Source organism: Podarcis pityusensis (genome assembly GCF_964106645.2).
Source record: "Podarcis pityusensis genome assembly, chromosome: 12".
NCBI lineage: Eukaryota > Metazoa > Chordata > Lepidosauria > Squamata > Lacertidae > Podarcis > Podarcis pityusensis.
This window is the reverse complement of record NC_138037.1, coordinates 35,882,874-35,900,231: the sequence shown is the minus strand read 5'-3', so window position 1 is coordinate 35,900,231 and position 17,358 is coordinate 35,882,874. Positions and strand designations below refer to the sequence as shown.

Below are 17,358 nucleotides of genomic sequence, written 5' to 3'. Positions count from 1 at the left end.
CTCCAAAAACTAGGTGCGTCTTGTGGTCTGTTGCGTCTTATAGAGCGAAAAATACGGTACTTTCATGCAGAACAACTCTATCTTTAACTGAAATGGAGCTTAGTTTTGTGACTTTCTTTCTTTCTTTCTTTCTTTCTTTCTTTCTTTCTTTTTCATTAAAGGACAGATCTACTTTTATAATAGTCCTCTTCTGCTCTATATAACGCATGTTTTCAGACACCTAGATATCTTTTGCCTCTGTGATGACTGATACTTCAGGCTCCAAGTGACAGGCGCCATACCTTTTGTCTGCTGAGAATTGGTAATCTGCCCCCTCAGTCCCATTTTAATTAGGTATTGTCAGTTTTAATGAAAAGGCTCATTGGCAGGAAATCTGATGAAATATGAACCTTCAAGCATCCACAAAGACTCTTGAGTTGTAGTCTCCCCCCCCCCCTTTTCCCTCCTTCCACAGCAAAATAGTGGATGGGGAAGCCAAAACGTCCCTCTCTGAACTATAGCCATTTATTCCTGAGGGCCTCGTCCCACACGTTCATTTTGTTTTCTGGCACAGGTATCTGACAGCCATACCCTCCTGTCCGTTGAAAATGCATGCATTTATATTGCTGCTTTCGCCCCCGCGCAAAGCCATTCTTTGCAATTTCGCTGAGGAAAGCCCTGATTTTAAGTGTACATGCACCATTCCCTACAGAAGATGTGAGGATCTGTTTTGTGCTCTGGTACCTGCGCCAGACTATAAAAGCGCAAAAATGAGAAAACAGTCCTCCAAGAACATGTTTCGGATGCGAAGCCGTTCTCGCTGTTCTTTGTTTTTAATTTGCTGCTCACAGGCTGTTCTGCTGGCCCAGGCAACCTAGTGAGATTACAGGGGTTTCTCAAAGGCATTGTTAAAAGGTTAGACTTCAGACAGTGGAACCCATGTTGCTCAAAATGTTGAGGTCTTCCTGGCTTTTAAAAGGTTTGTGTCCCTCATACATGGCAGCTCCTGGAATGGAAATGTTTCCTACTCCCCTTTAACCCATCCTAGGAAGCTCCCTTCCAGGAGGCCTATCTGCCTCTCTCGTGGGGACTGGGCCTTCAGGCCTGAGATTCTCTGACACTCATGAACTCCAAACAAAGCATTTGTCCCATTTCATTTCACTTTATCAAATCCTTTGCAAGATTAAATTACAATTTTGAAGAAGGCAAGGACAGGTGGCCGAGGGGGATTTGCCTTTGGCCTTGCGGTTTCCCAGCCACTTTCAGTGATTTGTCCCTGTTTTCCATGATGAATATGTTCCCTCCTATCTTGTGAAATTAATGTTAACATTCTTTTGTTACTACTTCTTAATGCATTTATATACAGTGGTTTGCAGTGTTAAAATACTACAGCAAATAAATGATATTTTTAAAATGGACCGTTTGCCCAGGTTGAGATGGTTTCAAATGACTAATTTGTAACTTGTAGGAGTTATTCCACTGACATTTCCGCAAACTTTGTTGCCAATTTGAAATGTGATCAGTTCAGTAACTCCTGTTGCTCATTGCTTTCTCATATGTTGGGTTTCATCTGGGCTCTGAATGTTGTCATACGCGTTTTGCAGCTCTAAAATGTGGAATAAGCAGTTACTTTTCTGCATGCATATTTCATTTGAGGCAACAGAGCATTTTAGGCTTTGTTGTTAAAATCTCTGTTTCATTATTCAGAAATGGGGGAAGGGAAATGGGTAATAAACATTCAAAAATTTACAAGGATCTTCTGGGCACAAAATATCACATATAGTAGGAGCGGATGAGATTACAAAAGGTAGTTTAGTATGGAATATTCACACTACCATGAGAGCATACAATGATCATTGTTGTTGTATTGATAAAAACATTAAAAATATTCCTGTGTATTGCTGTATTAATGTACTTCATGATACTGTGTCTGTGTACATTCATTATGGAAATGAGCCTGGGAGCTTTAGGGTTGCAGGCTCTCTTTCTATGGTACAACTACGTAAGGCAGATCAGAAGCTTTTGCTTCTTCTTTTTTTGACAAACCACAGTTTACCATTATGAACTTGGAGAATGTCTGGATTTGGACAAACCATGGTTAGTCTTAATCATGGTCCATTAAAACAATTTCCGTTTTAATAGACCATAACTAGATTAGACACAGGGGTTTTTCTGCAGTTATAGAGGTATAATTTCTGTTCTCTCCAGATTTTTTAGCACACTGCCACATGACATTATTATTCATCTAGTGTTCTGGAACAAAGACCACTTTTTTCTTCTGACCTACAATTCTTAATAGTTTCCATTTGTGTACAAGTATTGCCCCAGTTTTTGTGTGGAGGTAAGGTTGGTGAGCATGGTTTGTGAAACATCTGTTTCACTCCACTTCCTTATGACGGTGCAAGCTGTCAGTTTGCGAGCGCAGTTCAGAGGAGAGAGATTGCAGACTGAGATGGTGATAATGATTCAGAGTTTTGCCCATGACAGCAAAAATTAGCTGCGGACAATATTCCTCACAATAACTAGGTTCACCAGACACAATAGTTCCTCCTCTTATCTGCTATACTATTAGAATTCCAGAACACCGTGAATTAAATACAAAAAAAGAGCCACAAAAGTGATATTCCTTGGACATGTTCATAATTCTGACACCTACCAGAGGAATATGAGAGTACATAAGAGGTGTGACTGGAGCCACAGAACTTTTTTCAGTTCAGGTACAACCTACTATTGTAGAAAGAAATTCTTTACTTGTCCCTTTCTAATAACAGCAACATGTGGCCAAAGGTGCAGACTATCGGCTACAAATTCACTCTTAAAAACATTGGACCAAACAGCAACTCGACCAGGCATAGGCAAACTCGGCCCTTCAGATGTTTTGGGACTAGAACTCCCATGATCCCTAGCTAACAGGATCAGTGGGCAGGGATGATGAGAATTGTAGTCCCAAAACATCCGGAGGGCCGAGTTTGCCTATACCTGAACTAGACCACCACAAAAAGTAAGTGCGGAAAGACCCACAAGTTCTCACATTTCACTGAACTGCGCAGAAGTGAAAACAGAAGCAAAAACTTCCAAACTTTCCCTCCTGGTTGTGCCTGAGGAGTAAAAGGAAGGGGGCATGCCCTATTCCAAGGCTTACTTAGACTTGCTCCCATAACCATTCAATATAGTTTATTGTTTCATCTGAATGCAGCTGTTGCATATTAAAAAGTGTTTAATTTACTTGGCATGCTGGTAGATGGGAATTCAGAACACCAGGTTGGCAAAGACTGCTCCAAACAAATGGATTTATATGCACCTTTTAGTATTCTGTCCATAATGGCAGTTCAGCTCACAGCCCATTTAGACTGAATTAGCTGCACTCAATCTGGAAGCCCAGTGGGGCAGCCATCTTAAACCCAAGTGACCCCAGTCTGCTTGGGTTGGGATTTTTTTTTCCAAAATTTGTTTTATTAGTTTTCCAAATTTATAACAAACAAATAGAAAGAAAACATCAAAAAACAAACAAACATTTATCCTAACTGTAATAATTCCACTTTTGTTAACATTGTTGGGTGACTTCCACGAGTCCCCCTGGCTGAGTTTCCATATAAATCATTGTAGCAGTTTTCCAAAACTATTTTCACATAAAATTTACTTGGTTGGGATTTTGGCCTGCTGTTAGCATGTTAAAGTTGCTGCTTTTGTCACTGTCCTCTCATTTGACGAAGGAGAAAAAATACACTGTTATATATTCTGGGCCTTGTTTCTGAACAGGACAGCTGGGAAATTGTAGAAGGACTACGGGGAGCCATGAATTACACGCAGGAACCACCGAAACAGGAAGGCTACCTGCTGAAAAAGAGGAAATGGCCTCTGAAAGGTTGGCACAAGGTGAGGACATCTGTCATTGTTGTTTGTTCCCATTAACATTTAAGTCACTTAGTCTGGTGCCCTTGTTGAAAGGCTGGGTGAAGGAGTATTACAGCTCCTCAAGGAACAGTCGCACTGTCTTACGCTTCCTGACTAAAAGAGTTTTCTCTGCATTACAGAGATGCTTCTTTCTGGATAAAGGGATTTTGAAGTATGCAAAGAGCCCAGCTGACGTAAGTACCTCAAAGACACATTGTGCAAACGTTGCGTGAATTAATTTGATGTCTGCTTAGGTTTTTGTGAAAGAAATCAGTGATTGTTTGAAAGGATATCAGTAGGCAGAAAGAGGTAATCCTGAAAGTCTGGTTTTTTTTGTGGGGTTTTTTTGCTGTCCTCTCCCTGAATTGAAATAGTTATTTTTAATGACTCTTGACAGATAGCGCGAGGGAAGCTGCATGGGTGCATAGACGTTGGGCTTTCGGTGATGTCTGTGAAGAAGTCAACAAAATGTATAGATTTGGATACAGAAGAGCACATTTATCATTTAAAGGTAATCCTGTTGTTAAGTAATATCAGAGTGTCATTCTGGTGCTGGAAAAGATTGCATTCAACCTAGAGATCTCCATCTGTTTCCCCAGAATCCTGTTGAATTTGCTATATTTTGCCCTATTTTGCCCAGTTCACTTAAAATGCAATCTTACTCTCAACTTGCTGCAAGGTCATATCTTACTCTAAGCTTGAACCGAAGGTGTCGTATATGGCTTTGAAAGCGTGTATCTGAAGAAGTGTGCATGCACACGAAAGCTTATACCAAGAACTAACTTAGTTGGTCTTTAAGGTGCTACAGGAAGGAATTTTTTTATTTCGACTATGGCAGACCAACACGGCTACCCATCTGTATTTGAAAGCAATAGTTTAACTTGAATTCCCACACATGGGAAGAAAGTTTGAAGAACAGCATAGTTTTAACTACTTAATATTGTTTTGATGCTTAATATACATTTTAAGTATGTAATAGTGCCAAAGATATATTATTAATAGGCTAAAGCTTATTATATGCTTTTTAGTGTGAACGATCGTGATTTTGCATGTTAATATCAAAGGATGTTATATATCAAAGGATATGGGCATAGTGTAGTCTGCTGCAGCACGGTGCGTCAGAAAATCAGAGTTACACAAGATCTGCTTTTAATCTTCGGAGGGGTGATTGGACTGAGTGAACTAGAACCTCTTTTGCCTGTCAGTAATATGTGTGTAGCTAAGGGAAATCACGCTTCTGCAGTTGCCACTGCTGTTTTCCCATGGTGTTCAGTACTCTGCTTTCAAAGATACATATACAGTTTAACTTTATGTTATCAATTTTTAGCTGTAGGGTATTTCTTAAAAGCCTTTTGATCAGAACAACCCTGGGGGATAGAACCTGAAGCTGGAATTTGTATTTAGCGTTGGCTCCAGATGAACCCACAGAAAAGGAATAATGATTTGAAGTGGAGCCGCAACTGAGTCACAAGCCATAGAAGACAAAATTGGCTGATGGGGGGTGCATATAAGAAACTCTGCCTTAAGACAGACATTGATTTGTTTTTGTTTTATGCGTGACTAGAGTGTGATGTATTTAATATGTTTTAAATCATTATAAACATGAGTCTGACCAAACTGCGGGAGGCAGTGGAAGATAGGAGTGCCTGGCGTGCTCTGGTCCATGGGGTCACGAAGAGTCGGACACGACTAAACGACTAAACAACAACAACAACAAACTTATATAATTAAGTTGGACTTGGGATCCAAATTGCTGCCGGGGAACTTCAGACTCTAACTTCGGTTCAAAGAATTTGTGTTGATCAGTACAAAATACAACTTGCATATACGGCAAACTCAAAAAGAAATGCAATAGGAGCTGAGTATTATTGTGCAGAATCCGTTGCTACTTTAACTTTGGTTCGCTGGTCTGATTGGTTATTTGGAACAGGACAGGCTGCCCATGGTCTCTGTGTCACCCCTTGGTTTTTACACTTAGCCTATAGCTTTCCCTTTGTTTTGTAGATGCCTGGGCCAGGCCCTGTTTGCTACCATAGAGCACTGTGTTCGCTGCCTTTCATCCTTCCTGCAGCTCAGCATCCCCTGCATCACTAGGCTGAGAAGTAGAAACAAGTTACCAGGACCTCACTAGGATAATTCCCTTCCATCTACTGCAGCAAAACCTCCTCTGTCATTCAGTTCAAAGGAGTGGTGTAGGAAGACTGGTGTTGCACTCATGTCCTGTTCTGGCCACTGTGAGAACAGAATGCTAGACTAGTTGGGCCTTGCTAGGTGTGGCCCAGCAGGTTGCTTCCTATGTAGGTTTACCAGGTGGCAAAGCAGTCCTGGACTGCAGAATTATTCATTTAGTAAGGACTTTGAACCAGTTGAGGGGAGATAAATGAGCTCTTTCATCCCACTTATGCTGGGTAGTAGTAATGTGGAAAAATATAACTCTTGTTTTTATAACCTCTGTTTTCCTCTAGGCAAAATCTCAGGAAGTCTTTGATGAATGGGTAGCAAAGCTACGCCATCATAGAATGTATCGTCAAAATGAAATTTCCATGTTTCCGCATGACATCAACAACCATTTCTTTCCAGCATCAGCTTCTGTTACAGACTCCGTAACTGGCTTTCTGGAATCCACGGCAAGCAGAAAGGTAGAAACCGCAGGAATGACAGATGATGGGCTTCCCTTGGGGCTTAATTTGGTCTGACCTCTGTGTGCAGAATAAAACAAGGAATAGCGCTGATATTTGAGGAATAAACACAATATGTTCCTTTCAAAAAACCACTGTAGTGCTCATTCTTTTTCCAGTACCAGTGGAGGTAAAGAATGAATGTCAACAAAAGTTGAGTGTTTTGTGACGATTTGGGAATTTGGTGGCTTCAAAATAAAACGTAAAGAAATCAAAACAAAGCTTCATCCAAGTCAATTGATACTAAGCAGCACAGTTTACGTTTACATTAACTGAAGAAAGGGCCACTTTTCATGCTCTCTTTATGTGCTGTGTGACCTGATGAGTATTTATATGGATAAGCAACATGGTGCCCTTCAGATATTGTCAGACTACAACTCCCATCATCCCTTCCCATTGTCCTAGCTGATTGAAACTGATGAGAGTTGGAGTGCAGAACATCTGGAACACACCAATTTGGCTAGCCTTGTTCTGTGATGTTTGGTAGGCTACAAAGTGCACTATAGCCCATCTCATTCTTGTTCACTTTCCTCACTTCCTGTTGTTCCTGGCAACAACCTGGTCATTTAGGTAGAGAAACTGTCTTCACCAGGGCTGTCCAGTTGACTTCCTGACAGACCATGGATTTTCTTTGCCCAAATGTCCGTAATAGCCTGATGGCCATTGACAGGAAATGTCAGTGGTGAAGCAGTTGGGAAGTATTTGCATTTTTGGCTTGTGGAACTGACAGCATTAATGGGTCTTTATTAGTATGTAAGAATTTAGCTTGAAATTCAGTAATTTTAGTGGGACAGGGCCTCTGAGTGTACTTTATCTTTCAGCCAACCTGCAGACTAGCAGTGGTGCAGGTTGAGTTTTACTTCAGGGATGGAGAACCTGTGGCTGCCCAGGTGTTGGACTCCAACTCCCATCAGCCCCCGCCCCAGGTTTCCCATTCCTGCTTTAATATTTGGGGAAATTGCTTTTGCAAAGCCTTTCACGCCTGAAGTTAAATATCTGTACTTGCTTTTAAGTGTCATTCACCGTAACAAACCATGCAAAGTATTTCTCCCCTTACTGGAATATTTTTTATTGATGATGTAATCCTGTTTCCACGCAACAGCGAGGCAGCATGACTCAGCAGAATTCATTGCAGACTGGAAGTAGTTTGTCATTCTCCTGCTCAAACAATGACTCAAGGATCCCACCTTGGCTGCAGTCTTCGGAGGATATGGAAAGATGTTCAAAAGGTAACTTTTCTCTAGTAGAAATTAAGTCTTCTAAGTTACTTAGCGTTTGCAGGACGTTCTTCATGGTTCTCTGTCCTGATGCAACATCTGCCTTAAAGTCTCGGAAAGCAATTTTTAAAGCAAGCGTTGATAATAGACCATGTGACTCTGAAGTTAGGGTTACTTCTCCTCCTCTGAGAGCCAGTGTGGTGTAGTGGTTAAGAGCGGTAGTCTCGTAATCTGGGGGACCGGGTTTGCGTCTCCGCTCCTCCACATGCAGCTGCTGGGTGACCTTGGGCTAGTCACACTTCTTTGAAGTCTCTCAGCCTCACTCACCTCACAGAGTGTTTCTTGTGGGGGAGGAAGGGAAAGGAGAATGTTAGCCGCTTTGAGACTCCTGAAGGGGAGTGAAAGGCGGGATATCAAATCCAAACTCTTCTTCTCTCCATTTCAAGAGCCTATCACCTGCCTTGTCAATTGCTTCAGCCTCTAAAAAGGACTGGACTCCAAATAACAGGTGACTGAAGTTCAAATGGAGAGTTTGAAATAACTTGTTCCTAGGTGGGACATAGATGGGTGGTGGAAAGATGTGTAAAGCGTGTGGGTGTGTGTGCACCCCCTGGGAATGAAAATGGGGGTGGGGGGTTGGTTCCTTTACAGCCTTTGGGCTGGAGTTCCTTGGGCTAAAGGTGATATTGTCAGAGGTGTTACAAAACATAAGTTAGGCAGCATAGCTAATGATCAGGGTTGGTGAGAACTGCAGGGCAAGAGGTTCCCCGACCCGGGTGTAAATCATTGTCCTAGCATTATGCTCCTGCTCACCCCAGCTGCAGGACTCCTCACTGTGAAACTTCTTTTTTAAAAAACAAACAAGCTCTGTTTGCTGCTAGTGTCCTTTTTAGGCTAGGAAGGAATGAGGAACGTGCGGTTGAGTACTCTCAGCATGGGGAGAAAGGCAGAGAGGACGTGCAGGTGCATAGGAACTGAAACTTGGTTTCAGAGCAGATTAGGAACATAGGCAGCAGCCTTCTAGTGAGTCAAGCCACGGAGCCACAGCCCTTCCTTGGTTTGAGAAGAACAGATGGAGGACGATTAGAATGCCCCTGAAAAAAAGATTTGTTCCAAAACACATTGAGCCTAATAAATCCTTTTCCTATGTACTTTGGGGTATACTCCATTTTCCTTCCTGTGACTGGGGTCTTCCTCGCTTCTGAGTACTGCCAGCATACTGGCATCTTCTGTTCTTGTGTTCCTCTCTGCTTTCCTACCCAAAACTCTCCCAGGAGCTCTCCTTGAGAAAGCAACTGGGTCAGGCATGTGAGCTACCTTTAAAATACCTTTTTCTCCTAGCCTCTGTTTTCTAATGGAGTGTGTATGGGTTTGTTTGGGGGGTTTTTGGTGTGGATGGAGAGGGAGGGAGAAATCCAACCGTTCAAGAAAGACTAGCCCCCAGAGCCTAGTTTATGTGGAACATCTTCTCCAGTCTTGTTTACACGTCACTCAGTTTTACTGCTTCGGTTTTTGATAGGGCTGTTTCAAGTCACATTCTTGTAAGAGAGTGCTAACTTAGCTGTGTATTAAGAATTAGACAATCTCATCCAGTCCCTCAAGGAAGCTAATAATTACAAGGCGAATAATGCTTTATGGTGCTATTAGCCTAAAGAAATGGAATAAAGGAGGGCCAGGACTCCCTCTGAAGGCGGTGGACTCTCCTTCCTTGAAGGTTTTAAAGTAGAGGTTGGATGGCCATCTGTCAGGCATGCTTAGCTGAGATTCCTGCCTTTCAGGGGGTTGGACTAGGGGGGGATCCCTTCCAACTCTATGACCTTATGCTCAAAGATGCTGCTTAAACCCTTTTCTCCCTGGAAACCTTAATGCAACCTGTGAGGTGAGAGTGTGGTTGCTCACAAAGATAACAGCCAGGACTCCGGCCTGTCTTTACAGGTTTTATTGAGTGCAAAACTTATGAACAGTGCAGAAGTCCAAAAACCATGTCTGCCTTAATCGCTAACAGATTCCGGAAGTGCCTTCTTCCTGTTTGCCCTCCAGCATAAAAGCCCGGGAAAACCTCCTCTTTTCCTTACGTGAAATTCCCTGGCGAAAACTATGCGACAGAAGAGGCACATCCACTTCCCTGGGAGTAGTGTCCCTCCGCCTGACTGAGCCTTTGCCTCGTCCCCCCCTTTTGTCGTCCGTGTCTCCTGAAGGCTCCCCCTCCCCAGACTCTGACGAAGTGCAGCTGCTCAACAGAGGAGGAGGCTGTCTGTACGTTCCTGTCTCTCCCCCCTCCCCTGAACGCAGACCGCTGACACAGCCCTTTTAAACATGGATCATATATTTCATAGGTGGTACGTTTTTTCTCCACTGCTTTGTGTGTGCTAAAATCCAACCCGCCTATTCGTAAGCTTCACTCTTAATAGCTGTTTCAACAAATCCTGGGCGAGTAACCACAGAATCAGAATGTAACTGACAGCCAGACACATCCCTCATAATCTTCTGAATTACCTAGTAATCAGTTACCATTAGAGTTCTGCTGAAAGATACTTTGTGCATACACTAGATAAATGGAGGGGTAGGTAACCTCTTCCTCCCTCTCCCCTCCCCCCTCTTTTACAAAGCACTGAAAATCGTTTCTTTCTTCCCAACAGACCTCTCCCACTGTCATAACTATCTGCTGGAAATGAGCCAGCTTCTGCAAAGCATGGAAGTTCTCCACAGGACATACTCAGCACCCGCCATAAATGCCATGCAGGTTAGTTGTGGAAATTGCTACCTCTGTTCGGTCATGCTGCTAGCTCGTGTCAGCTTTCTTCCTAGATTTGTGATAAATGCCGTTCTTCTCTTTCCCGTGTGCTGTTCTAAAGGGCATCCCCTTTGAAAGTCCTAAAAAGGAAAAAAGAACACACAGGAGGTGGCGTTCCCGAGGTCTTAGTAAAGATGCAAAAGGAATGTTGCAGGTAACCAGCCTCTCTTCACCCATCCCCTTCCAGGCTTATCCTAAAAATGTAGTGTGGATGATCTGGTGAAAACTCATTTTCTCCAATATAATTGATGGTCTTAGTAATTGCTCTCGGTGACAGATGGTGATTCCGTTCTGCTGGTGTGATATAAGCAGAGGGTGCTGCATTCACTAATCTATTGAGCCTTTCGTTCGCTGAACTTTTGACAGCATAATAAATAACATTTATATCCAAGATTGGCTCCATCCATCTGGAGAATGCACATTTATTTGGGTTGCTGAGTTTACAGGGGGCTGCAGAAGGGTGAAAGGGGTAGTGCAGTCGTAAGAGTACACAATTTGCATGCATAGTATCTCACGCCAATGCCAAGCATTTCCCATTAAAGAATATCTGGTTGTGGTTTCTTAAGCCTTAGAAAGCTGTTTTCATTTTGGGGTAGGGGAACTAGGCTAGTATGGGTCTGACGCAGATGAGGGTAGGGTTGTCATGCTGGTCAATTGATTGGTCAAATACGATTAATTGGCTGCAGTCAAACATGTTAGGAGCACCCTGAGTGACTAACAGCTTTCTGTTGCATCCCAGTGTCATCTGACAGCAATACAAACAGTGAGAGTCCCTTGCTGTGGAGCCCTGAAGGAATCAGGGCTGCTCATGCGAGTCCACTCCTCACTTTTTGGAACAACTATTCCTTGACTTCCTGCCTTCTCCCTCACTTTTGAGCAGCATGAGCGAGCTTCTCCTACTAGTCACATATTGTAACCACAGCCATATTTGAACAGGAACTCATGCTTCAGGATGGGAAGCATCAAGGAAACATACACAAACTGTCCTCATGGAAGAGACACTGGTCTAAGCTTACCGGCTAGCCAGAAACTGACCCTGTAGCATAGGGATGAAGAAACCTTTTCAGGCCAAGATCCTCATCACCCCATGGCAGTCTGTTGGGGGAAGAGGACATTCCAGTAGCAGGTGGGACCAGACCCACACCATTGCACAACAATAGATCTGTTTTTATTATCTAAACTTCACTATCATTAGGTCTTTCGAGAATCCACTGCTTATATTTCAAATCCTGCCTGCAACTTCATGTCTGGGTGATACTTTGATAGATAGTCCCAATTCCTCCTTAGTCATGATGTCCTCTTAGTTTGGCAGTTAATTTCGCCGTTTCAGCCTAGTCCATCAGTTTCATAAGCCATTATTCCTTTGAATTGTTTGCATTTCCTGTGGGGAGGAAGGGCTTCGAGTGTTCTTTCATAGTGCTCTATAAAGCTTCTGGGAGGTCCCCTAGTTCTTTGGGCAACTAGCAAATTCTCTTTATAGCATACGTGTTTAAATGCTTGTCTATTATTTGGCCAGTCAATTGACCAAGTTTTATGTTTTTGTTTCATTTTTTTTATGTTCTTGACCGGTCAAATACCACCCCCCTAATATACTGGCCAATGCGCTTTCTGCCATGTCCGTACTCCAGCCTAGCAATCCCACCACCCCTTACCTTTTCCTTCCCCATACCTCCAATCCTCTGAATTCAGCAAGGCATTTAATGAGGAGCATGAGCACATCCTTTCAGGTGAGTGATTGACAACTTCCTCCGCAGCTTAGGTGGGGACTTTCTGAAAGAGAGCAGGAAGCTTGAATAAAGCTAGGAAAGGAGACAGTTGAACTGGGGGGGGGGGGGGTTGCATAGATTGACAGAGGAGGGGAGGATTGAATCCTGGACCAGAAAAGAGAGTTGAATGGTGTACTCTGTAATCACCTTTTAACCACGAGTTAATTGACATTTGTGATGGGTATTGGCATGGCCTCAAATTAACCTCAGGTCCCCCCCCTCCCATGCACAAGCAAATCCCACAGTACTTACATTTATTTAATGTTGTTTTTGCTAAGAATATAACATTTGGGCTTTCATGGGGTTCTTTTGCAAAGAGTCTGTAAAGAACATAGAAAGGATCGCATTAGGCCCAAGCACATGGCTTGGCATTTCATGTTTCAATTGTAAGCTGCTGTGGGCATCTGCTTGTGAAGTGGGGAATAAATTTTGTTAAATCAAGAAATAAGGAGAAGGGAAGGAAGAGCTCAAGGGGTGGTAAATAAGTAGTGAGGTTAAGTAAAGGGGAAAGCGAGGCGTGGTATAGCCGTCGTTCCCAGTGATACTGGGATTGTTCAACCATGGTTTTGCTTGAAAATGTGGGTATTGAGGGAGGAGAAAGTGATGGTGTTCAAGGAATAAGGAAGTTCCCAGGCGAAGGAGGCAGAAGGAAATTGTTGGCAAATGACTCTGGGTAGACTAGAGTGAGCAAGTGAAGGAACTATAATTGTGAATAGGGAGCAGGAGAGTTTTCAGGGTGAGGTCTAGGGAAGGAAACTGGAGCAGAAGGTTCAGGATAGAGGGGATAACTTAATGGGAAGAGAGTAGCTCAGCATCGATTTTCTGAGCAATCTGAAGTGAGAAGAGAAACAGCAGGAAGGAAAGCTTCAATGCGGAAGGTGCAGAGATGAAGAGCACCACTTGAAATGCTCAAGCGAAACTTCAAAACCTTTAACTAAGGGTTTGGGTAAGCTACATGGACAAATCTGTGGCGTAAAATGTGGGTGCAGTAGGGTACGGGGGGTTCTTCTGGTTTGCAAGTGGCAATGATCTGCTTCAGATCAATGTCTTTCCCTTCCTTTCTGAATCTTGAATGTAAGTTGCTGGCAACCTGGAACCTTTTGTACTAATATCGCACCGCCGGTGTGTGTTGCTTATAGGTACCAACTGTTCTTTCTGCTCCATTGAGACTGCACGCTTCCAACCCCAATTTATCCACATTAGATTTTGGCGAAGAGAAAATTTACTCTAATGGTTCCGAAACAACATCGGAATTCTCTAAAATGCAAGAGGACTTGTGTCACATAGCACACAAAGGTAAATGGGACAATTTTTTTTAAAAACCCAACAACGTGGAAGTTAGAGGTGGGGTTTGTGAGAAATCCAGTAAAAAAGTGATGTGCAGTTAATGTTGTAAGAATTCAGTTGCTTTTAAAATGCCTCTTGCACAATGAAAGTGTTATCGAAGTATGGAATTGTGATTTGAGCTTTGGACCTTCTTTTGAACAGCTTGAACCACCACACTAATTATTGTTTCTTTCAGCCTTATCTGAATTAATGCATAACTTTATGTATGCGCACATATTAAGGAGGCATCTAGAAAAGAACACTCAGGTCCATTTTGCAAATCCTCCCCATTCATCATAATTCTCTGAAGCTGGCCTTCATCCAACACCCCTCATGAACATTTGTGGCAATCTAATCCATTTTTGAACTGTTTATGTAAGTCTAGGGAATCTTCTAGCCTGAAGAGCAGTTGTGAAAGCCTTTATCTGAAAATGCAGCTGCATATTGCATCTGGTTTATGTGTACAGATGTTGAACGTAGCTTCCTGAATTTTAGAGTTGGCATTTGTGATGTAAGGGGGTTGCTATGGTAGTAACCTATTTTTAGTGGATGCCGAAGAGAGGGGGGGAAATCATTTTAAGGCGCTATGAGGCCAGCTCAAGCTGGCACTAGTCAGCCCTTTTGCGAGATTAATAAATAAACCAGCAGCTCACACGTTATTAGTATGTCTGCTAAATCGTACCATCTGTATTCATTTTAACAGTGTTCTAGTTGAAAAGGGAAAGGGAACCTTGGAAATGACAGAGATAATTATTCAAGTCTTTTATAAAAAGGATTTTAAAAAAAACAACACCATTTCATTAATCACAGAAAATATTCCGCGACCTTTTCCACCTCACACCATCTTTTTGTAGGTAAAACTCTGGCTTTTTGAAGCTGCTTTAAATCCCCATGTTGCTTTGTATGATTAAATCCATTATTTAGTTCAGTCTTTGCTCAGGGTTAGGTGGTGAAGCTGTGTTTGTGCAGAATCACAGAACTGTAGAGTTGGAAGGGACCCCCAAGGATCATCAAGTCCAACCCCCTGCAGTGCAGGAATATTTCCCCCCAACATGGGACTCAAAACCACCACCTAGAGATTGAGAGTCTCATGCTCTACCAATTGAGCTATCCCGGCATAGGGGAACATGGGTGGCGCTGTGGTCTAAACCACTGAGCCTCTCGGGCTTGCCGATTGGAAGGTTGGTGGTTCAAATCCTCGCAACGGAGTGAGCTCCCATTGCTCTGTCCCAGCTCCTGCCAACCTAGAAGTTTGAAAGCACGCCAGTGCAAGTAGAAAAATAGGTACCACTGTGGCAGGAAGGTAAACGGCGTTTCTGTGCGCTCTAGTTTCTGTCATGGTGTTCCGTTGCGCCAGAAGCGGTTTAATCATGTTGGCCACATGACTCAGAAAGCTGTCTGTGGACAAACGCCGGCTCCCTCGGCCTGAAAGCGAAATGATTGTCGCACCTCATAGTCGCCTTTGGCTGGACTTAACCGTCCAGGGGTCCTTTACCTTTACTTGTCATCAGGATAATGATGAAATACTTCATTATGCACCCAGAGAAGCCATGCCTCAGAGGTATCTTGGTTCCTCCTGCTGCCATCCCTCCCTGTATCGTCGTTAGTATACCTTTGTAGTCTGTCCCTCTTACAAAGGATTCAGGTTAACACATTCATATAAGGACTGAAACTGTGACCTAGAGCCCTGTAGCTGTCATTACATGGTGACTTTGAACATTGACTTCAGCTGGGAAAAGTGCCCAATGACGAGGTTACAATTAAGCAGTGGGTAGTTACGTCACGCAGGCCCACCATTAGCTGGTGTTACATATTTCCTGGTATCTTGCAGTGATAACATGTCAAGTTATTTTTTGCTCAAGGCTGCAGATGTACATAACATGAAAATAACTAACCTAACCCTGAGCTTTGCATTCCTTACTTGCTGTTCATTTGTATTCTGTTGTTTAGAAAAGGAAGGCTTTTTATATTGCTGAGAAGCAGCCTGGTGCAGCAGTTCGTGTTGGACCTAGGCTCCAATCCCCACTCGGCTGCGATATCTCAGCTTAACTCTATCCCACAGAGGATAGAGTGGGATAACTCCAAATATAGTGCCAAATACAGATACAAAAGTTATTAGATCAGTAGAGAAGCCTTGCAAACAAGCCCAGAAAAGTTACTAAGCTGCAGGGCTTCTATTAGCCTGCTAAGAAGCCTCGTGCCTAGTGGTGTGTCAGGGGAAGCAGGCCTCTGTAAATCAGTTGCTGGGATTCACAAGGGGTGAAAGCACTGTTGCACCCAGGTCCTGCTTCCAGGCTTCCCATAGGCTGTCATCTTGTGCTGGACTAGATGGGCCTTTGGTCTGATCCAGCAGAGAGAGCTCTTCTCATGCTCTGAGATTTTTAAATTGTGGGTTTCCCGCTGTTTTGAAAATTGTGCAAAGCAGCAAGATAAATGAATAGTAGATTGCATTTCCATACTGTCCGTAGAAGACGGAAAACCATCTCTTCTCTAGCCAGCATGGAAACTTGAGCTACCAATTGCTCAGGCAAAGGAGGGATGGATTGCTCTGTCTCTTGTGTCAGCTCTTACATTTCCCTATTGACCACCGAGGGAACAGGCTGGTGGGCTGGAGCGATTTGTTGCTTCTCTGCCAGCCTGCTCACTCACCTGCATGAAATTCATTAAAGCTGCCAAGTGAGTAATTAAATACAAGGCTTATCTGGTCATGAGCAAATAATCATAATCATTGCCCACAGTTGCATTACATTGTGGATTTGGTGTGTGTGTGTTTATTTTATGAATCTGTATTTCCCCAACCCCTTTTACATTAAAATCTTGCAAAGCACTTTGCTTTGTATTTATGTAATCAGCAACAGAAATGTTTTCATTCTCGCTGTTTGCCATGCTGTGTTTGTCTCTCCAGCTGCTCTTCTGCACACATTTTGCCCTTGTGTCGTTTCTGTAACTTTGACTATTTTCTATAGTGTACTTCACCTTAAAGTCGGCTTTCAGTACGATCTCGACGGAGAGAGAGAAGCTGCAGCAGATGTTTGAACATGATTCAGCCTCATCTCCATCTGCGCAAATAGCTGGACTGAAGAATGCCTTATCATCTGTAAGTGACCCATATCGATTGCTCTGATGTTCAGAGGCATGCCTCATAAATCACTTGCTTATCTCGTCTTGGTTTGATCTTTGCCTGTGTTTACAACTCACTGAAATGAGACCGATGGAATGCCATCGAATGTATGAGGCGCCTTTCGTGTCCTGAACCTTTTGATGTGTGCATATTCATTTCTTTCGGTCATGAGTTGTCCATCATTGGAATGCCGGGTTGCATATGAACAACGTTGTATGTCTAAGGGGTGTTCAAAGGAGACACGATGTTTGTCTGTGTGCTGCACATACATATTTATGTTTCAAATCCCTAAACCAACCTTCCCCAACGTGGGGTCCTTGAGATATTTTGGACCATAAATCATGCTGGCACAGCTAATAGTTGAGGATCATGGGAGTTGTGGTCCAAAACAACTTGAGGGTACCTGGTTGGGAAAGACTCCTCTACACATCGTGTGAGCAGGTCTTGCATCTTCAGCAATGTTGCGTCCCAAGTGCTTTCCTTTTTCCTCATGGGAATGAACGATAGCCTTTCTGCTACATGGCGGAATGAGAAGTAGAGTAGTTGAAAGCAACAATAAGGGCTACTTGAGACATGAATCTGA

General features: G+C 43.1%; 1 protein-coding gene across 9 annotated transcripts in view; it reads left to right on the top strand.

Annotated features, from left to right (window-relative positions):
* Positions 1 to 17,358, top strand: part of OSBPL3 (oxysterol binding protein like 3) — a 104,728-nt gene that overhangs the window by 56,571 nt on the left and 30,799 nt on the right. For 6 of the 9 annotated variants that reach the window (XM_080974651.1, XM_080974649.1, XM_080974655.1 and 3 more), the window contains 10 exons: positions 3,739 to 3,855; positions 4,014 to 4,067; positions 4,271 to 4,384; positions 6,339 to 6,512; positions 7,654 to 7,780; positions 10,408 to 10,511; positions 10,624 to 10,716; positions 12,191 to 12,289; positions 13,468 to 13,624; positions 16,621 to 16,751. In XM_080974651.1, the coding sequence (XP_080830777.1) occupies positions 3,739 to 3,855; positions 4,014 to 4,067; positions 4,271 to 4,384; positions 6,339 to 6,512; positions 7,654 to 7,780; positions 10,408 to 10,511; positions 10,624 to 10,716; positions 12,191 to 12,289; positions 13,468 to 13,624; positions 16,621 to 16,751 (1,170 nt within the window). Of the gene's footprint in view, positions 1 to 936; positions 959 to 3,738; positions 3,856 to 4,013; positions 4,068 to 4,270; positions 4,385 to 6,338; positions 6,513 to 7,653; positions 7,781 to 10,407; positions 10,512 to 10,623; positions 10,717 to 12,190; positions 12,290 to 13,467; positions 13,625 to 16,620; positions 16,752 to 17,358 lie in introns of those variants that run through there. The other 3 variants (XM_080974654.1, XM_080974657.1, XM_080974656.1) reach the window with 2 other exon arrangements.